The sequence below is a fragment of the Primulina tabacum genome, chromosome 1 (genome assembly GCF_025594145.1).
Source record: "Primulina tabacum isolate GXHZ01 chromosome 1, ASM2559414v2, whole genome shotgun sequence".
NCBI lineage: Eukaryota > Viridiplantae > Streptophyta > Magnoliopsida > Lamiales > Gesneriaceae > Primulina > Primulina tabacum.
In genome coordinates this window covers 58,350,468-58,372,109 of record NC_134550.1, presented here as the reverse complement: position 1 = coordinate 58,372,109, position 21,642 = coordinate 58,350,468, and the positions used below count along the sequence as shown (strand labels likewise).

The 21,642-nt window shown below is 35.6% G+C and overlaps 2 protein-coding genes and 1 long non-coding RNA gene across 5 annotated transcripts; 2 read left to right on the top strand and 1 right to left on the bottom strand.

Moving 5' to 3' along the window:
• The first annotated feature begins 453 nt into the window (after positions 1-453).
• Positions 454-3,784, top strand: LOC142554846 (uncharacterized). Of its 2 annotated transcripts, XR_012822226.1 has the most exons (4): positions 454-529; positions 1,079-2,785; positions 2,955-3,208; positions 3,425-3,784. It is a non-coding gene; the product is annotated as an uncharacterized LOC142554846 (long non-coding RNA). The 2 variants fall into 2 exon arrangements; XR_012822224.1 differs by lacking the exon at positions 454-529 and having other exon boundaries at positions 947-2,785.
• A 392-nt stretch (positions 3,785-4,176) lies between these two features.
• Positions 4,177-10,222, bottom strand: LOC142554837 (acetyl-CoA acetyltransferase 2-like). Its single transcript, XM_075665507.1, has 14 exons — positions 10,094-10,222; positions 9,555-9,619; positions 8,672-8,770; positions 8,391-8,564; positions 8,202-8,307; positions 7,735-7,873; positions 6,557-6,634; positions 6,412-6,477; positions 5,839-5,924; positions 5,222-5,321; positions 4,996-5,106; positions 4,853-4,894; positions 4,640-4,726; positions 4,177-4,499 (listed from the first exon to the last, which is right to left on the bottom strand). The coding sequence occupies exons 2-14, from the start codon at positions 9,592-9,594 to the stop codon at positions 4,410-4,412; spliced, it is 1,218 nt and encodes a 405-aa protein (XP_075521622.1). The 5' UTR covers positions 9,595-9,619; positions 10,094-10,222; the 3' UTR covers positions 4,177-4,409.
• Positions 10,223-16,846: 6,624 nt separating this feature from the next.
• LOC142554820 (uncharacterized) lies at positions 16,847-20,490 on the top strand. 2 transcript variants are annotated; one of them, XM_075665498.1, is made up of 3 exons: positions 16,847-17,036; positions 17,138-17,206; positions 17,727-20,490. In XM_075665498.1, the coding sequence occupies exon 3, from the start codon at positions 17,809-17,811 to the stop codon at positions 19,981-19,983; it is 2,175 nt and encodes a 724-aa protein (XP_075521613.1). In that variant the 5' UTR covers positions 16,847-17,036; positions 17,138-17,206; positions 17,727-17,808; the 3' UTR covers positions 19,984-20,490. The 2 variants fall into 2 exon arrangements, with proteins under 2 accessions (XP_075521613.1, XP_075521618.1); XM_075665503.1 differs by having other exon boundaries at positions 16,847-17,040.
• The last annotated feature ends 1,152 nt before the right edge of the window (positions 20,491-21,642 follow it).

Here is a 21,642-nt window from a genome sequence, read left to right as displayed (position 1 = left end):
AACAGATTTGGTTCCTCTTCTTTGATAGCGTTAATGATCGATACGCAGTTGATCAACAACTGAAAACATGCTCGGGAAACTCGGTCAACCTTTGCTTGATCTAATAAAGATGTGAAGAAATCTTCAACATCCTCATTTCAAAATAAAAAAGGAAAAATCTATAATATTATTTTAGAAATTGAAAAACCTTAATAAGTTATGTAAAACGTACCATTTTTATTTCTTATTTTCCAAATTTTTGTTTGAGTCATCTAATGGCATAAAAATTTATTTATTTTTTAATTCTATACTATTGTTTTCGGTCAATATATTCAAATGACGATAAAAGTTTTAGGCTTACCATGGGCTTGTAGCCCAATAGCACCCATATCCCTTTAAAAGGGAGGTCTCAAGCCCATTTTTTATGGGCCTATAGTTGTCTACATGGGCCCATCCATTTTTCTCCATCCTCGTTCGCTGCTCGCCCTTTTCGCTCGTTCAGCTACTCCATTCTCTAATTGGAACTCTTGTCAAAGCTTCAAGATTTAAGGTACAGTTCAGTAATAGATTAATACATTTTGCACTTATAGAGCACCAAATCTATCAAGAATGTTGTGTTTTCGCAAAAGGGTTCTTTTTCTACTGGGACTTCAGATTGTGTTTTTTGTTGCAGTGTGTTCATTCATGTCTAGTCCTTGCACTTCACTAGAAATTGAATTTACGTGGGTCTTAATATTAGCTTATTATCATGTTTAGTGTGAGATGATGCCCATTTGCTTTTGCGGCAAAGTGTTCTTTAATGGTATATAAAAAAGGTGTTCTTTTAAGCAATTATATTATCCAAGAGAGGTCATTTGACATTCATGTGTTTATATATTTTATATTATACAAGAGAGGTCGATTAATGAATTTTTCGTATCTGAAAATATTTGATCTTGATAATCAATTGCTTAATCCACTGATCTTTTTTTGGTCTGATTGCAGAGGAGTCGTTCTTTTTGTTTCTGTTTTGTACTTTTGATTTCTAAATTCTCGATGTTGACAACATGTATTTTTTGTGCATTGGTTGATAAACACGATGTAGTCTGTTGAAAACTAGGCTTTTTGTTTAAGAAATAGAAGAAAGGAGAAAATCTTTAATATCCATACTTGGTGGAATAGAAATGAATTTGCTCGAGGTCGGATTGTGATCTGTTCTCAAATGCTGTTTTAAGCTTAGCTCAAGTCAACAAAAACACATTTTTAGGAGAGCAATGATATTTTGGAAATGCTGAGAACTTCTCTGTTGAGCAATGTTCAACTGAAAGTTGTGACATTTTGGTCGGTTACAAGGTGATGTACCTTTATCTTTGTGTCGATGAAAGTAGTAAACTTCCATCACCAACTATAGTTTGAACTTTGAACATTCACCATCAGACAAGGGTATATTTTTTGTTCTTTAGTAGTTTGTGCTGACAGCAAGTGCGCCGCTAAAGATGGAATCTTGGGATTAATTTAATAGTTTTTGCAAGTTTGGGATGTTAAAATCCATCATTTGAACTACAAGATTAACCATTGGCCTTCTTTTACATTATATTCCTTATTCTCTGTCCCTGTGCTGGAAGTTTTGAATTATCTTTGCGTTGAGTCAAGTGGCCGATTAAGGTATTACACATGCCAAAACATTTTGCAAAGTTCTCAAGAGTTATTTTGAGGATGCTGGTTTTGTGAAAGGCTGAAAGCCCATTTTTATTGAGATGTCCATCACTAGTAAATGAGAAATCAAAGGCAGTTATCTATCTGCTCTGCCGAAGTCATATGCTTAACCTCCACTAATTCCACTGTTGTAGCTATATAGCTCTGTAGAGTTGTGTTGCTATTTACAAGCTATGGAACCAAAGGGAAGCACAAATTTCAGTGACTACATTCCTGCAATTTCCATGACCTAAAACCTAGTTTCGTAATTCACGAGAAGCTTTTGGTTCAGAGCTTTGCAGGAATTGGGTCTGGTCTTGGTGGTTCCAAGGTCTACAAAGGAGTTATTTGCGACAGATCTTGGAATCAATCTGGACATATGATCCGAGCTTTTGTTGTTTACTGTCCAGACCTCTGGTTCACTTTTTTGTAATTATTGTTTTTAATATATTATAGTTTTCGGTAAAAAAAGAAAATAAAACTCCATCTTAAGAAAATAAAAATCAAAATAAAATAGAAAATCCTAATTTTAGAGAGAAACCTTTGTACAGTGAACTGAATTGACTTGCCTATGTCTGGGGTGTCCATTTTCAATAACACAAGCTTTTGGACAAAAGTAGCAACTCCAGAACTTGTCATCTCCACCAAAACGTGTTGATACCCATTAGTTCGCATAATTTTAAATAATTATGACTATTTTAAAGCTAGTTTAAACGAATTCATATATCTCTAATCTGTTGAATAAAGCAGGTTTAAGTGCGTAATGGATATGGTAAAAGACCGTTAGAAAGAGTAGATATTCTAATGCAGTCATTGTTTTCACTGGTTGGTAGACATAAATTCGGCAACTTTGGTGAGATATTTTATTTACCTCTCTCACCACATGACAGAATCCATAAAATGCTTGAACTCCACTGCTCCCAAGATAAATCACCTAGCCCATTTTAATGTACTAATATTGTTTGTCTTCTATTTACAGCATGAAGGTGCGCTCTTCAGTTAAAAAAATGTGTGAGTTTTGTCAGACAGTGAAACGACGTGGGCGTGTTTATGTGTTGTGCTCTGTGAATCCCAAGCACAAGCAGCGACAAGGCGTGTCGACCTTTGCCTATGAGGGTGTGGTTCCTTCTGTGTACGTATCTTATGCTATGACTTTTTTAGTTTTCATGAATATTTGATTTAAGTTTATAAGCTCGCACAATTAGATTGAACTTTCAAGCATCTGTTTCAGATTCCATATTTACAAAGTCTTCATCAGACCAATGTACAGATTAGCTGAAAATGATAAATTTTCTATGCAGCAGGTCAACTTTATTTGGCTGAATGAAATCATGGAAGTCAACCTAATGTTGTGTTTTTATTCAGAAAGGAGTTGCACTTGAATTTGGTCATATACACTCATATTGCATAATATCAGCAAGTTAGGAAAAATGAATTCATTCTGAAGATGGGACAAAACCTTACAAACTACATCCGCCTTCTTGCTGCTTGAAGACGGAAATATTATCTTTTTACTCTAAACTCAACTTGTACAATCTGCAACTGGATGTCTTTGGTAAGCATGATTTTTCAAGTTTTATTTGCCTTTTGACTTTAACCTGATGTTGAAGCCGATCATGCTTCATCGGGCCAATTTAATTAAATGAGCCATCTCTAATTGAACATGATATTGGATGATCCCAATGATCTTTATCAAGCGAGAATGCTGAACTTTATAGAATTCGAGCACGGTCTCTGAACCCTGCTGATTTTTTTCTAACATAAACTGCAGCTCCTTAGCAACAGGTAGGAAAGAGGTTGTCTCGTTGGCTGTAAATGAACGGAGTGGTCTGCCTGCTCTTATATCCCTCAAGAAAGAGGAATTTGCCATGACACCTTGGTGGAGGGTTGGTCTTATTTCTCGCCTATTCAACCGGGGTGACATTGACAATCAATTAAATATATTGTTCAATAAATGGTTCAATTGTGAAAACAAATGTAGCATTTGAGTTTGCTAATGTACTTTTTGGCTTGTAGATTAGTGGTATTGGTGAGGCTCAAGGTATCTCCAGTAGATCGTGATCTTTCTCGAGATTTCTTCTGTATTACAGGGTTATCGAGATCTAATACAGTCATTTGATGATGTACTCTACCGTAGATTTGTTTCGTCAGTGTTCTACGTTTCGGAAACCATTGGAGATTAAACTATGTTTGCGTGTGATTGAATCTAATATATTTAACGAAAGCACGTGTTCTCGACGTCAAATTGTTGTTACAATATTTGCTTAACGAGTCTGATAATTAAATTTATACCATGCGATTGAATTCAATTTAGAAATCTAATTTAATCAAACTCAAAACTAAAGATATGTAGACTTTTAGCAGCTGTTCCAACAAAACCAGAGTCAGAAAAACTTATATGTTAGCAGTGTTTCCATAAAACCAGAGTCAGAAAAGCTTATACGTTGGTTAGTATTTTACATTTGGTTTATTTGAAGACACTATCCAATACTTCATCTCAATTAAATGCCACAAAATCGCGAGTAGTCAATTCACTTGCCATTAAAACATTCGTTAGCTTCTAGAATCGAAAGAGTACAATTTATTCAACTTACTCGATAAAAAAAACAAAAACAGAACCATGTAAAATCAAGAATAATTCATCTAAACTGGAGATGCTACAAACAAATCTAGTTCGCTTGGGTGCCCATAACTTCCATAGAGCCATACAAATGCAGCTGTAGCCACATACTTACCAAAAAATGCTGGGTATCTGGTTACAGAAGCTCTACGACAAAGGCAGAAGCACCTCCTCCTCCATTGCAAACACCACCAACTCCGTATTTACCATTCTTCTGCTTCAATACCTAGACGATGAAATTTTATCATTTTAATGAATTTGCATATATATATATATATATATATATGCACTGGTATCCAACACATATTTCAAGTAGAATCACGCAATTAATTGAATATTGAATACTTAGTACAAGGGAAAGTATACCCCCAAAAGCGTGACCAGAATACGAGCTCCACTGCAACCTAGAGGATGCCCCAAGGCTACAGCTCCACCGTGAATGTTAACTTTTTCCTACAAAATATTTCATCACTAATTTCAAGGTCGGTTGTTACATATATGGCGTAACAGGCTGATAACATTTTGCAAAGAATGAATTTTAGTGGAGGAGTTTAGAAAATTTGAAATTGGGAAACTCACAGGAGCAATACCAAGAAGCTTCTGATTTGCAAGAGCAACAACCTACACGAGAAGCACAAGGTATATTAAGAAGTAAGAACAACAGATTTAAAATCACCAAACTATTTTCTCACTAAGGCAAATGAAGGTGCTTAATGGCATACCGCAAAAGCTTCATTAATCTCATAATAGTCTATTTGAGATGCTTCTAAACCAGCATTTGAAATTGCTTTTGGAATTGCAAGTGCTGGTGCAGTTGTAAATAATTCAGGTGCCTGCATAATGTGCTCCAATTTTAAGACTATACAATTGTATATTCAAACATTACAAGACTGAAAATGAGAAGAAATTTTTTTAGATCCTTTTAAGGTCATAAACACACAAGATTACCTGCGCAGCATCAGCATATCCTGAGATCTTTGCAATGACATCTAGACCAAGCTTCACAACCTTCTCTCCACTGGCTAAAATGAGAGCAGCAGCACCATCGCTGAAAAAAAAATCTTATTTCAACAGTCGATTAAAAAAAACTACCATTCAACATTCTGAGAAACAATGCTTAAAGAAAACCATTCAAGGAATTTAAACCACCCAACGCCAAGATAATTAATATGAGTTTGGAACACCCATTAGCATTGGGTTCAATCCCTTTGTTAAATCAAAGCGACACATTAAATTTTTTGCAGTAAACTTGAAATTCCTTGAATATAATTGAAAAGAATATCAGCATGTAAATTTCAATTACTGATATTTCTAAGGAAATTGCAATTAAAACAAGTTATGTTGCCCGATTTTACTTGCAACTAATTAAAACACCACTAAAAGAAGAAAATAATAATGTAGCCATCACAGAAAAGTAGTGCGAAACTGAAATGTGGGGTTATGCTTCAATCCGTAATCAATATAGAAGAGGATGAGGATTTTCAATCATTTTCACTAAAAAAAGGAGATAATATCTCCATTTCATTACATTGTAGTACAGCATAAAGTGATGAAGCTCAAAATACCTTATGCTAGAAGCATTTCCCGCTGTGACTGTACCACCTGTCTCCTTAAAACTTGGCCTTAGCTTCTTCAATTTTGCAGCATCAAACTAATAGGATATAAAACAATTAGTAAAACAATCTCTTTTATGAAGAAATGCGGGTATAAATCATGAGAATCTTGCATATGGATGTACACATACAAAAGATAATACTCTTCATCTTTCTAACTTGAGGATGGATGCCCATCCATATCACGTATGAAAAAAAACTGCTATTTCTTTGGAGCCGCAACAGTTGCAGAAAAACTCTTTCAAGTCTGGAGGGGGGAGGGAGCAATTATCTTTTTTTTCTTGGACATAGTGATTGACTTTTGTTAGGTCGATCAGGGACCCTTAAATGTTTAACTGCTTGTATATACCTTTACTTTTTGGATGTCCTTTACTTAATAGACCTTAAAATTTCTCTGATATTTAAGTTACACTTGTAAAGGAGTGGGTTGACGACAGTGACCAAATGAAGACGAGAAATCTGGACAGAAAGGCAAAACCTTGTACTCCAATGTATACATAGAAAAGAACAGATGGGTGAATTCACCTTTCCCAAACCTTCATCCTTATCAACAATTGTGGATGGCTTTCCTCTACCCCCAGACACTTCAACCTGCAAGCACATGATTACGTTTATAATGCCACAAAAAAGGACAATAGCGATGTCACAAGCTATTATCTGGTTATCTTACAGGAACAATCTCCCATGCAAATGCACCACCATCTTGAGCAGCAATTCCACGCTCAAAGCTCTGAACTGCATAATTGTCCTGTGCAGATTGAGTGGATAAGTATCAACTCCTCTAGACATAAGCGACATATTTTCTTACTGATAAAATCGAAGAAATGAAAGCAAAATGGTTATTTTCAATACAACGTCACTTATTTTCCTTTATGAATAAATTTTAAGAAAAACACCAAAGAAGACCGTGAACCTCATATAGAGTCACTTATGTTTCCAAATCAAAATTTCCCTCGTCGTCACATCTCCCAACATGATCATTATTCTTAACCAGACCTTTTGTCAATTTTCAAGAACACACTTATTAGGTTGTGTTTAAATGTAAAATATACTATTTTAGAATAATTTTATCTTACTAACTTGATTTTTCTAAAATAAAACCAAACAAATAATTTATTCTCCTAAAGCGTTCTCTCCCAAAATTCATAAAACAAAATTGTGATTAGGGGTGTCAATCGGGTCGGGTGGGTCGGGTTTCGGGTCAACCCGCGCTTTTTTTTATTTTTTTTAACCCGAACCCAACCCGAACCCGAAGCAACCCTGAAAACCCTCAACCCGAACACGAACCCGTCTAACCCGACTCAACCCGCCTAACCCGAATTTTATTTATTTTTTAAAAAAAATTAATGAAAAAAATTCGAAAAAATAAAAAATATAATAATATTTTAATTTAAACACATAATAACAAAATTTTCGATTTAAATTTGAAAGTTTAATCGTAGAAAATTAAAGTATATTTACTAAATCAAATAAACAATTGTTAAAAATATAAAAAATATACAAAATAAATATTAAATGATGAATATTTATCATATAAATATACAATAAATTTTGTTCAAACATACAATATATAAAAATATAGGTAATATTTTCAAATAAAAAAAATTTTCGGATCAACCCGCGACCCAACCCGAAATCCTGTCTAACCTGGAACTAACCCGAACCCACCCAATCCGAACCTGACCCGAACCCGAAAAACACCAACCCGAACCTGATTTTTTTCGTGTTGAGTCGTGTCGGGTTGACGGGTCGTGTTGCATTTTGACGCCCCTAATTGTGATGTGTATTTTTTTTGAAACAGACTAGATCGAATATATTCATCGAACCAAGGTAATAATATAAATGAACCTGCTCTTCTCTTGTAATATTATGGTGTTCAGCACATAATTCAGCACAAACTCCCATGCCAAAATCATTATAAACATCCCATAATCCATCTTTCAGCATTCCATCAACAAGGGAATCATGTCCAAGTCGTGACCCCTTCCTGAAATATGAAGAGATCCAGGAAATATAAATGCAAATTCAACAATGTTGACGCGACAATAGTCATTTTCCAATCATTCTACCGGTAACACCAAATAAAGTGAAGTTAGTTTGTTGTTTTCAAAATCAATGGTGCTTTAAATAAAGCTGGTTTCAGGACAACCATCTATCTTTGGTCAAAGTCATACAAGAATATGAAAAAAGAATGACAATAACACAAGGCTTGATAAAAATCCCAAAAATAGTTTCGATTTCAATCTAAGGATCATTTTTACTAAGAAGTTGCAAGAAAATTACAAAGCCAGTCCATTTTGCACTGGAGTACCAACCTTGCTTCTGCCAAGTACTTTGGGACATTAGACATGCTTTCCATGCCACCAGCCACCACAACATCATTGATGCCCAACTGGATACTTTGTGCAGCAAGCATTGTTGCTGTGTTGAAAATAAATTTTATATTCTCCTGGATAAATGCATTAGTAGATTTTTGATAAATCATCAATTGATATGCATCAAACCTTTCATCCCTGAGGCACAGACTTTGTTGACAGTGGTACAGATCACCGTGTTCGGGATCCCAGCACCTAATGCCGCCTGCCTAGCAGGAGCCTGTCCTAAGTTTGCACTGAGTACATTTCCAAAGAAAACTTCTTGTACAAGTGATGGATCAATATTTGCTCTCTTCAAAGCACCTAAAATCCAGAAGGTGAAAACAACATTATTAAGAAACAACAGTTCTTATAATCAAAAGTATCACATTTCCATTTCAAATATAGTGTGTAAAGGTTTGTAACGTTACATGCAATAGCTATAGACCCGAGCTTTGTTGCTGATAATGACGAAAGAGAACCAAGAAATCCACCCATAGGTGTTCGAGCTACTCCAACGATGCAGACATCTATTGACATTGTATAGATCAGATGAAAGCAAGCAAATACGTGGTAAAAAGTGTTTATTAGCAGAAGAGTTCACAGTTTGAATGATGATTGTGTTGCATCAGATATAAAGAAACCAGATAAATTTAGGTTGCATGTTCTCAAAGGAATTGAATTGCTAAAATGTACTACCGATATGCACCTCAAGATTTTAATAGGTCGGCAAGAAATAACATTAATTGAAAAAATTTGCATCCATAGATTCATTTACGAGTTTTATGTATACAGCCAAATGACCCATTAACCAAATCCGGTGAGGTTTAAAGGCTATGGCTATAAACAGGAGTGATTCTACTTCATAATACAGCCCATGGAGAAAACCGACACTTTGCAACGTATTCAAGACTTCTGAATCCTCCCGACAAAAGCAATTCAGCGGTTCAACAGGCCAGGTTTAGAGGAATCAAATCAGAACATTGAAACCAGAATTGCTGTCTACAGATTTTTAATGAAATTTTTTGGTCTTGACCATGTAAATTGTTGTAGATGTCGGTGTAATATTTTTCCTATAGAATTTTTTTTTCAGGAACAAAATAGCTCCTCAGCAAAGTCTTAGGCTCAATGAAAAAAGCGATATTCAACCGAAGCAAGGAAAATGATGAAAACATACAACTGAAAGACTGGAAAATCCAATCTACAAGATTGATGGTCAAACGCCACAAGAAAGCTCAGGGATGGAAGCAACAAATGCTCGCAATAGCATGTATATGTAGCTGCTAAATAAACAAACAGCAAACAAAATGTTACCTCTAGGCTTAATTGAATCCCTTGCTGCAGCTGGAGCCATGATCAGCTTACTTTTAGTTTAAATTCTGTTTTGAAGTATCAAACAGAATTATTTTGACCGAAGACCACGTATACGTAATTACATAGGAAGAACATTTTATATGCATGAGCTTTGATCTCTCGCAAAAAAAAAAAATGCTTAAAAACTGAATAGACAGACACTCGCTAAGGTGAAATTTACTCCCGACTAGCTATGGATCCACTAACAAAAGGATATTCTTGTCCAATTAACACAACAGGCACACCAATTCATTCACGCACACAAAAATATACAAGCAAAATTGCAGATCTCTGTCACGTAATACGATCCAGTACCGCGAAAGCTCAAAAATGCAAGTGCGTAGCTTACAATATGCATCACCGATCCACAGATCCATTCACAAGCGTAAGGGAAAAAAAAACACACAACAAACAACACAAAATAATAGAAAACAATTAAAATTCTGGAACTCAATATCGAGATCATTACATCATCTCATCAAATGTAAATAATGGGATACCTGAACAAACGGGCGGTAGAATAGAGAAAGTGAGCAACAAATGGAAAGCATTTAGAGCTTGGTGGATATCTCGTCTATATATAGTGGTGGGTGAAAAACAACCGCGGAGGAGGCTCCACTCTGGCTTCCCCTACCAATATTTAGATACTTAATTTGGTGTGAAGGAATTATGTTGGTCAAATTCCTGATTCCGAGTCAACCAATATCTTAAAATAATAAAAATAAATAAATAGGAAATTTTCCATGAAATTAAAATTAATCTTCAAAATTTTATTTTTAAATAGTTTATTGATAAACTCATAATAATTTGTATTTTATTATTAAATTTCTAGTTGTTTTCGCTTCTAACAGTACTTTTTTATGTTATTTTTATTGTAAGGAGATATTTTATTGTCTTGAAACAAATTTATGTGAAGAAAATAATTTTTTTATCGCATTTAAAGTTGTCAAGATATAACTTTAGAAGAATGACCCAAAAAAAAAGAAATCTTGGCAACTAATTAGGGGAAAACTATGTGTGAAATCTTGAGTTTACTGATAACCTCCTATGAAAAAATTTTGAGCTAGCAAGGGTCAAGAAAACAACAATATCATATGTTTTGGAAAAAAATCAGAAGGAGAGCAAGGGAGGGCTGGGCTTGCTGAGATTATGAACTAAACTTGCTAAACTGGTGTACTAAACCTTCATTGTTTACTGAATGGTTGTGGTTGTAGATCATTTTACGACCTACATACGTAAATTTTTGTGTTCTCTTTAGTTTTCGTTAGTTTGCTTTCCAAGTGTGCATGAAGTTGATATAGTTATGGGTTTGGTTCAAAATAGTTCAGGTTCATTGGTTATGGTCTTAGACGTTAATTATTGTGCCATGGTTCATTAATTTCTCAAGCTAGCTTGTATGAAAGAAAGTCCAGGTTTATGCTTTCAACATTCGGTTCACAAATCAAGTTTTCATTTCTAAACATCTTGGACGTTCATTGGTAATTCATTGTAATATCATATACAAGCAATATACACAACAAATTTATTAACAGCAAATTCCAACATCAAAATTACATTAAAATTCATTAACATTACACGTAAAACAACAACAACAAATTAGAGAAAATTTGTCCATCATTTCAACAGATGTTTCCACATTACATCATCAAACAACCCAAATTTTGATGAACCTCATCAACGCTTGCAGCTTCATTATTGGTTGAATAGAATCGTCTCTACGAGGGTCGATGGATCATACATTTCATTGGGTTTAATCATATGATCTGATTTTGTACCGTTCAAATCTGGCCTAATTCAAACGAGGATATTAAAACTGTACAAGGATTATACGTATGAGCAACACATATTGCTTAAAATTCGATCGAGGCAATATATGAAGCTGGTTATATGCTCACTGATTCAACAAGGTGAAGTGGGAAATACACATAAATTAAGGGAGTGGGAATATGCATACCTAACAGCCTTTGTAGCACTCCAACGAACTTGACATTTGAAAAGAGATTGTACAAAATTTTATGGAGCCTAATGTGGAAGTGTAATGGGAAAAAATGTATTCAATTCACTGTCAATAATAATCATTCAACAACTAGTATCCCCTTAAATTTATGGAGCCTAATGTGGAAGTGTAATATGGGCAAAATATTATCAAAGTTGCTTCAATAATCAAGTGAAAAACAATAACACAATCAAACCATAATGCAAAAGTCGAATGGTTAATTATATAAAACAAAATTTCATTGTAATATCCCATTAAATCCCAACAAATAAAAGAGTTTAGCTCTTAAACGATATAATAAAATCTTAAAAAATAGTTAAACACAAGTTTTTAAGCTAGAAATGCTAAAAGAAAACGCCGCGCGAAAATCCCGAGTTCTTCGCTTGCCTCCTTGACTCCGGGCGTTTTTTTCTCTCCTTGTGCTTGGTGGCCGCTGATAAAGACTGAATTTACACTTTCTCGCGCTGGGGCGCTTCGGAACTACCGCCCTAGCGCGAGTTTTCTGTGCTGCTTCTTCATCTTCAGCTAAATTTTCATCTTTTGCACCCATTTCCTACTCTTTCATAAAACTCGGTGAGCCGTGATCATATTCAACAATTATTGGAAAAACGAACAAATTGTGGACTCAATACGCACAACATTATGCAAACAATTCGATAAAACATGTAAATACGACTCCAATCACAGTGACAGATGTGAAATCACCTTATATGTATGTAGAAGTCTTTGGCTAACCAGTGACTTGGTAAATGATCGTTGCCGTTTCTTTTTTTCTTGTGCCACTATTTGCCTCCGTGTCTGGCCTGCATGGGATGAAAGAAACACCTTGTTGGTCTTTCCTCATTATCCAAGGAAAGTGCAACTAACAATATGTATGCTCCAAAAATAGCAACCAAATAATTTCATCTTCCCACTAATATATCGGACTATAATTATTGTCTTTCACTGAGTAGATATTTTTCTATCTACCACCTGTTGTGGGGACCCGGACGCTAATCAGTTCTTAATCGTCATCAGGATCAATTTACTAATCAAGTAATTAGGGTCATAAATTTTTTTTTTCTTTTTAATGCGGAATGTAGTGAAATCAAACTAATATACAACTCAGTATAAAATAAAGTACAAGTCCTGTACCGTCTACAAATCAGTAAAAACTAAGGTTCAACATCTAATTATCAAGTGCCAAAACCCTATATACATCGAAGTCCGAAGTCTCCACTCTATCACGATCTCTCCTCATCTCCTGGACCCTGATCATGTCCCACATGTTGTCATGTACACATACAAACAAGACAACAGCTGGATAATTCCGGTGAGAATATAATCCCAGTATAAATCAACGAAACATGCAATCATATAACCAAATATAAAGCATGTAACAGATAACAGCAATATGTATCAAAATCTGAAACATAATCAATATCAGACTGTCGACAATACTCGTAACTCTACAATTCAGATTAGACTCAATCCTTGTCTAGGGATCCCGGTTTCCAGAAGTTGGCATTCCCATATCGACCAACAGTAATAGAAAAGACTCCAGTTCTATCCACGTCGATAGGGTATCGATCACCAGTAATAGAAGAAGCTCTGATTCTATCCACATCGCTATAGTATCGATCACCAGTAATAGAAGAAACTCTGTTTCTATCCACATCGATATGATATCGATCATCAGTAATAGAAGAGTTACGATTCTATCCACATCGATACAGTACCGATCACCAGTAATAGAAGAAGCCACATTTCTATCCACATCGATAGCCCATCATCCGGTGACAGACTTTGGCACTATCGCCCATACACTATCTTGTGACATCGTGCAATGTGTCCGTGGCGATCCCGCCACTATCAGGCACTTCTGTCACAAGATTACTCGTCTAATACCTGCTATCTATAAATCAAGAGAACAAGTACATCAATCAAATCAATGCAAATATCAATGCAATAAAGTAAAGTATGTGATTTAGGGAAACTCAAGTCTAAACCGACTTAAGTCGATCTCCCAATACCACATTGACTTATACCTTTCGTTTGTAGTCACTGTCTGAAGCAATCTCAGTTCTGAACTCAAGAATGTCTTTGTAAATCTGAAATGACATACCGGGAATACTAATATCAATATTCCATTCTCAATTCAATACTGAATCTGGTTAATCTGGATTTAATTCAAAATCAACGGTATAACGGTACAATCTCAATATTCCCGTCAATACAACATCACCAGATAACAGTTACAATCCATAACCAATATCCAATATCATCTATAATCCAGTTCCAATTCAAATCTGTCCGGTATAAATCAATATACCCTAAAAAAATTCATAACAATTCCATAATCAATCCGTTTCTCAATCTGACTTCGATTCTATGACGCTTAAAATGTCAAGAACATCATATATGACGTGTATTCAATTCCAACAACATCATAATTTCAAAACATGTCAAAACGTAGTAAAACTTACGTCCAGTTGTAGCCTACGTTGCTAGGAACTCTGTACCGAAGTCGGATTCAAAATCAGACGGACGGATTTTGCACAAAAGGCGTAGGAATTTTCTATAACTTCACAGAGACTTTTCTCGACTCTTTTCTCGGAAATAATGAAGGAGGAACGAAGCTTTGTTACATATATATATATTGCATTCACGCATGTAAAGCAAATGGCCGATCCTACATGCAACACGTCTCGCGCATATGCGCGACCCTCCTCCGCGCATATGCGCGAGGCGATAAACCCTGGCGCGTACCTTCACGGCATCTCGCGCATATGCACGCACCTCTTCCGCGCATATGCACGCACCTCTTCCGCGCATATGCGCGAGGAATTGTTCACAACTCTCGGGTTGTCTCGCACACGTCGCGCATATGCGCGAGGCTCTCTGGACATGACATGCACAGCTCGCGCATATGCGCGCACACCCCCCGTGCATATGCGCGAGTCCCTCTGTTCATTTCGCGCATGTGCGCATCTCATGTCGCGCATGTGCGCCGATGGTACTGTCCTCGCACATACATTTTCACACGCTACCTCAAATCGTGTCTCGGTTAATCCTTTTATAATCATATCAAATTATAAATCAATAATTACAGATTATCAGGATTAAATTTCCGGGCATTACATTTCTCCCATTAAAGCAGCTTTCACATATCTGCGTTATTGGTGTTTCATTCTCTTGACTTTTCTATCTTGGCTTCGAGTGAAAACGCGTCTGATCTGATGACTTGAGCTCTCTTTTAACTTATAAATTCACCTTTTGGTGTCTTTGTTGCGTTTATTCTTCTATTTAATTTGTTCTTTAGATATTTTTAAACTTTTGATCATGAACCTTGATATTATTGGATCATATAATAAAACAGATGAATTTTGAAAAGAATAGAAGGCCTTCAGGTATAATGCACAATGGTTAATTTTCCCAGCTTTCTTGTATGTTGTCCTGATTTTCATTGCTTGTCAACTGTTATTTCGTCCCCCTTAACAGTTAAGTGTAATGATAAACTTTGGAATCATGAAAGTAGTATATAACAATGTGTAACAACCTATATTTTGTTTAGCAATTTACCCACCTTAAGAACATGGTTGCTGTTTGGAATACGTACCTTTCGACATTGGGCTTTCTATTTGGGTTTGCAGGAAGCTCGAGCTGCTGCTTCGCGAACATCTGCTGAGGCTGAGAGATATATTGAACTTGAGGAAAATGCTCGTACGTCAAGCGAAAGAAAGTACCCATGTTGGTCCTGGTGGCAAATACATGCAAATATTAAATTTTCCCAAGGGAGAACAAGATAGCAGCCTCGGCGGGGGTATTAGGAGTCCCACAGTGTTGGATTCCGGCGGAAATGACTCCTTATCAACTACCACACGACCAAACTGTTCCTAGTGTCTCCGAAAAGTGGGACGTCACTGGATTTTCAGGAGCCGACACGCTCTCTGAAGCTGTAAGATTTGTTCTTAATTACATCTTCATCTTCAATTTTCCCCCTAAGTTGTCACTCTTTCTCAAGCAATATTACATGTGCAGATTTTAAATTTATGGAAAATCAATTTTGGCCGTTAGTGCGGGACATTTCAACAACTAAAATTGATTATCATAGAATAGCTACGAGAGAAAGTCGATAGTCACGTACATTTCATATTAGAATTTGTACAACTAGAATAAAAAATTAAACAGTGAATTATGTAAAGCGGTTGTACACATTTTCAATTTCCGGACACCAATTTTAGTATGAAGTGAAATTTTTTGGCTCACTGGACTGATTGGTATTCCACATTTCCATGCGTCATGGACTTTAAGTCTTTCGACATTAGATTAATGATTTCGTTATTGGAAATTGATACAGGATTCTCAAATTTGACTGTCGCAATATTCGTATATATCTTTCGGATATTGAATTTGGTGGGGTTTAATGCTTTTAGGAGAATAAAATTTTTGCCAATAGCGAATCTGCTGGATTTAATTTTTTATTATAATTATATTTATACAATCAAGTAGGTCTAAGATGATTTATCAGGATAATATGTTTTGCAGGTTACCATGTTAACTCGGAAGTTTACTCGATGCACATTGCACCGAAAAATAGATATATTTATACAATCAAGTAGGTCTAAAATGATTTATCAGGATAATATGTTTTGCAGGTTACCATGTTAACTCGGAAGTTTACTCGATGCACATTGCACCGAAAAATAGAAGACGTGAATTCCATCGTCATGAAAAAAATATTTTCTATAAAGATGATGCAGATTAATATATATTGATGGGAGGAGCACTTTGGGAAATTATTACAACGAAGACAAAATTTCAACTTTTTGAAAAGTTGAAAACATATGATAATTTTAATTTTTTTTAAATTCAAATGAATTTTTATTTTTTTTATAAAAAATAAAATAAAAACTTTTTTTGAGCAAAAATATTAAATGTTTTTTTAACCTAGTAACGTGTAAGCAGACTCGTGTTCATTCTTAACCATTATTGTAATAAATTCAAGAATCAAATTTTGTTCCTTTTTTTCTTTTTTTTATCTTTTTACTTTTCACTGTGAGTGAGTGCGCACAACGCACAGCGGCACACAATTGGCCATATCGGTATTAAATACTAATAACTGTACTTTCATGAAATTATATTAAAAAAAATCAAAAATAATAATCATTAATTTATATGAATATTTAATATCCAAAGGAAATTATATAATAATTTTATTATTTAATTATTTTAGGGATTTATTATTGTCTATTTATACATTTACATGTTAGCATATTTTTGAACTGATGCGTTTCGCTGTTGCTATACGATATAATAGTAATTATTATTATTATTACAATAATTATTTATTATTATTCTGCTCGGAGTTTGGACGGAAGCCTCCGCCGGTGGCTGCCGGCATGTTATGCTGGGGTGATTTTTGCTTCTCGCATGTGTTGTACTTCCTAAATCTGTTTTTTTTAATTGTAAGTAAGCTTTCATTTATTTATTTACTCTTTACTGATGGTTTAATTTGCATTTGGACGGTGTATTTGATTTACGGGAGTAATCCTGGATTTTTTTGTAGATCTGAAGCTGATTTTGGGGATTTGGAAAGTTAAAACTTGAATTGATTCTTGCTGCTTTCCAAATCTCGGTGAGTTTTGAATTTTTCATCTGGTTTTTAGTTTACAAGTTGAGCTGGAAATGGTGGATCGATGAGTAGTTTACAAGTTGAGCTGGAAACGGTGGATCGATGAGTTCTTCTGATGATTTATGCTTGTTTTTGCGATTATTTCTTTTAGATCTTCTGATTAACTTGAGCATTACTGATGATATTTTGAATTTTATTTTATATATTCTGAATTATCTTGAATTATTTGACTAGGGTAGGTTTACTTGAAAGGGAAAGTTAGTTCTACTGAAGTGTGGTTTCTGAGTCTGTTATGTTAGAAAGTTTTGAGATAATTGCCCATTTTCTGAACTAGGATTTGAGTTTGACTACACAACTGAACACAGGGTTGATACATTTTAGAAATAAGTTAGAAATAATATTCGAATTTGGGTGCATGATGTCATTAATGCTTGAAATGATCATTTTGCATGAGGCGTTCAATCATCAACTGTTATTGTGGTTTAAATTAATATCTCATCATCTGTTTCATTAAAATTTGTAGTGTGTGGTAAAGTTTTTCAAAGGGACTGGGATCGTAAGCCAAGTTTTCTGTTGAGATTTTGGTTGGAAAAATTTATAATATAATGGAGTCCTGCATAGAGGAAGCTCACAAAGCTAAAGCGATCGCTGTGAAACAATTTATGGAGAGAGACTTTATGGCTGCAAAAAATTATGCTTTGAAAGCTCAAAAATTGTGCTCTGAGCTGGAGGGTATATCTCAAATGGTGGCTACATTCGGTGTCTATGCTGCATCAGTAGCTAAAATTAATGGGGAAACTGATTTCTATTCAATTCTTGGAATGGACCCATCTACCGAGAAGCCCAAGTTAAAGAAAAGGTATAAGAAGATGGCAATACTGCTCCACCCTGATAAGAACAAAACCATAGGAGCTGATGGGGCATTCAGACTTGTCTCTGAAGCTTGGGCTCTTTTATCCGATAATGTTAAAAGAAGCTCGTATGATCAAAGGAGAAATTACTTTTTTGGGTATGGTGCTGGTGGTTATGACAACTGTTCCAAGTATTCAGCTTCTCATGGCAGACTCGATTCATTTTGGACTGTGTGTACATCCTGTCATGTTCAATACGAATACCTCAGGAAATATGTGAACAAGAGACTTACTTGTAAGAACTGCCGTGGTGTCTTCATTGCTGTTGAAACTGGGCTGGCTACGGCAAATGGTGCTTTCCAATACTCAACTCACTCCTATACGCCTGAGAATGGGTATGGGAGTCATGGTTGTGCTGCAGCATTTGCACCAACAAACACTGGATGCTGTGCACCTAATGGGGTCTTGGGACATCATACTGGATATAAATCTGAGTATGTCTCAAATATATCATTTCAAAGTAACTCATGTGGAAATGCTGTTGGTGTTATGGATCAGAATGGATTATCAACTTCTCGTGTCCTTTATCAAACCAATGGGGACACAGACAAAACCAAAGCAAATGGAAAACGTCATATGCTAAAGGCTACATGTAAGATGGGCTCTAATGAATATACTGGTTACAGTGAAGCATCACAATCGAAGCGTGGCAGACCTGCCAAGAAGAGAAAACTGGATGAGGGAATCACTTCTACGAATGAGCAGGAAAGATTGTGTCCAAGCGTTGCTATGGAAGCAAAAATAGACAACGGAAATGGAAATTTAAAGCCTATATCTAAGATTTCCACCACATCAGCTGCCTCAGCATTTGATGTTAGACAAATGTTAATTGATAAGGCGAGATCAGTAATCCTTGGGAAGCTAGAAGAGATGCGGTTGGCTTCAGAAGCAGCAGCAGCGTTGAACTCCGTAAAGAAAGCCGAAGCTGATAAATGCAGTGATGCCGCAAGAATAAACGGATCAATTGATACTGCTCGTCAACCAGAACTGAAGAGATCAGTTTCTATGACAATAACAGTTCCAGATTCTGACTTCCATGATTTTGACCAGGATAGGTTAGAAGAATGTTTTAAACCCAAGCAGATATGGGCACTGTATGATGAGGAAGATGGCATGCCGCGCCTGTATTGTCTAATCCGTGAAGTTGTCGAATTGAATCCATTTAAGATACACATAAGCTACCTGAACTCAAGATCTGATAGTGAATTTGGGTCTGTAAATTGGTTGGATTCTGGGTTTACGAAATCTTGTGGAAGTTTTAGAGTTTCCTATTCTGAAATGGTGGAGCAAGTCAATATATTTTCTCATCTTCTGAGAAGGGAGAAGGCTGGTAGGGGAGGTTGTGTGAGAATCTATCCTAGGGGTGGTGATATTTGGGCAGTATATCGAAATTGGTCACCAGATTGGAACAGAACAACCCCTCATAATGTAAGGCACCAGTACGAAATGGTAGAGGTTATTGAGGACTACTCTGAAGATCATGGCGTCTGGGTGACTCCACTAGTTAAGCTGGATGGATTCAAGACAGTTTATCAAAGGAATACGAACTCCAATGCGGTCAGGTGGATTCCAAGAAGAGAGATGTTACGGTTTTCACACCAGGTGCCATCATGTTCGCTTAAAGTTGAAGGGATGAACTTACCTGAGGGTTGCTGGGATCTTGACCCTGCAGCAACTCCCGATGAACTTCTTCAAGCAGAAACTGAAATCCGCAATAATTCAAATTCTGGTTCAGGGAAGACCATTGAGACAGCGGATGATCAATATGCTGTGGAACTTGATGGACAGTTTGCAGAGAAGTTTGACCAAAGGGAAAACAATTTGTCAAAAACGAGGCCTATGATTGCAAGCGAATCTTGCATGGAATAGATTACTACCGTGATGGTTCCCCAAAGAGAGAACATAATTAGAACAACGGCTGAACTAGCTCAACTGAAACAGTTCGATGGGTTAACAAGTGCCAAGGTAATGCAGAAATCCATTAGTTTTCTAGAAATGCATCTTCAGTGCAGCTGAAAGACTGCAAAACCCGGAAGTGCCGAACAAGGTAGAGACTTAATTTCAAGGGTCTTTGCGGTTTCTGGCTTTATTGAGAGATTCAGAGTGTACACAGAATTGAACTCGATTCTCCAAAATTGCAATGCTTGGAGATGGAAACTGATTCTTGTTCCCTGATGTTTAAGAGAGCTTTTTATTCTTCAATTCGCAACGGATATTCAAACTCATTGCCCCTTGTCTGTAGAATAAAACGTGAAATCGGATTTTTTCCTAACATTTGAAGACTTTTATTTGAGAGACTATGGCAATATTTGTCACAATGACCGAGAGAACATGGACGTATTTCATTCAGTCAATTACATAGTTTGCACTTCTTTATATTTATTCCCAGTACATTAATTTTCACGGGGAGAAGAAACTGGTCAGAGTCCACGCCGTTCCTACAGGTCCATCGTGTACGAGAGAAGTGTTCCTGTTTCTTCGGTACTTCTGATTATTATCCAAACCAATAATATATAGGCTGAGTTAAAAAAAATGCATATCTTATGTTAGATTTTAAATAAAATCTAAGCTTCGGTCCATCTCTTTTTAATTTTTAATACAGCAATTCTAATCTTTAAGTCGCTACTTCAGTTATTATCATTTCCCTAAAATTATGAATTCCTCAAAAGGAGTATAGATTTCAAATAAGAACATTCGAAATCCCCAATGCTTGGATCCAAAACCAATAAAATAAATTCACAACCGTGAAAATAAGGATGTAATCGAGTCGAGCAGAAATCTTGAATGTTTGAACTTAGTTCGTTTATAATAGAGCCGAGCTCGAGCTTTATTTAACGAATATATGCATGGCTCACGAGCTTATTCAAGCCTTTATCGAGCCTAAACAAGCTTAATAATATGAATTATACATTTAAATTTTATTAAATTAATTAAAAAGTAAATTATATATTTAAAAAAATATATATTATTCTTATTAAAATTTGTAAATTTATTACAATAAATAAATTTAATAGATTTTTCTATATATTTCATAAATAATATGCAAAATCAATAAATCAAATATCAAAACTATTATTTTTTCATCTAAAAGATTACTCATTAACTTACGAACGAACATGTTCACGAGCTAACGAGCCGAATACCGTAAAGCTTGAGTTTGGTTTGTTTATCTTAACGAGCCTCATTAAACGAGCTCAAACGAGCTTTAATCGAATCGAGCTTCGAATAACTCACGAACGGTCTGGTTTGTTTACCTCCCCCTACGTGAAATCATGATAATTTCAATCTAACATGAAAACGATGAAATTCAATTTCCATATATAAAGATCGCATTGCTTTAACTGATTTCCTTCAACTCAAATGACCACGAACAATTAACCTGCTTTTTTAAAAAAACGTTGCATATGAAAGGACGCATGCGGAGTCAATGCCTTGTTCGTCCCGTTACATTTGTTTTCTTTAACTCTTGATTAATCAGATCAAGATCCAAATCTCCGTAAACATTAAATCAATCTGCTCTTACAATTT

Excerpts from the sequence above, each read along its gene's own strand:
- LOC142554820 (XM_075665498.1), top strand. The coding sequence starts at position 17,809 with ATGGAGTCCTGCATAGAGGAAGCTCACAAAGCTAAAGCGATCGCTGTG.
- LOC142554837 (XM_075665507.1), bottom strand. The coding sequence starts at position 9,594 with ATGGCTCCAGCTGCAGCAAGGGATTCAATTAAGCCTAGAG. Across the intron at positions 8,771-9,554 it reads GGATTCAATTAAGCCTAGAG|ATGTCTGCATCGTTGGAGTA; the intron begins GTAACATTTTGT and ends CAATGTCAATAG. Across the intron at positions 8,308-8,390 it reads CTGTGCCTCAGGGATGAAAG|CAACAATGCTTGCTGCACAA; the intron begins GTTTGATGCATA and ends TTTTCAACACAG.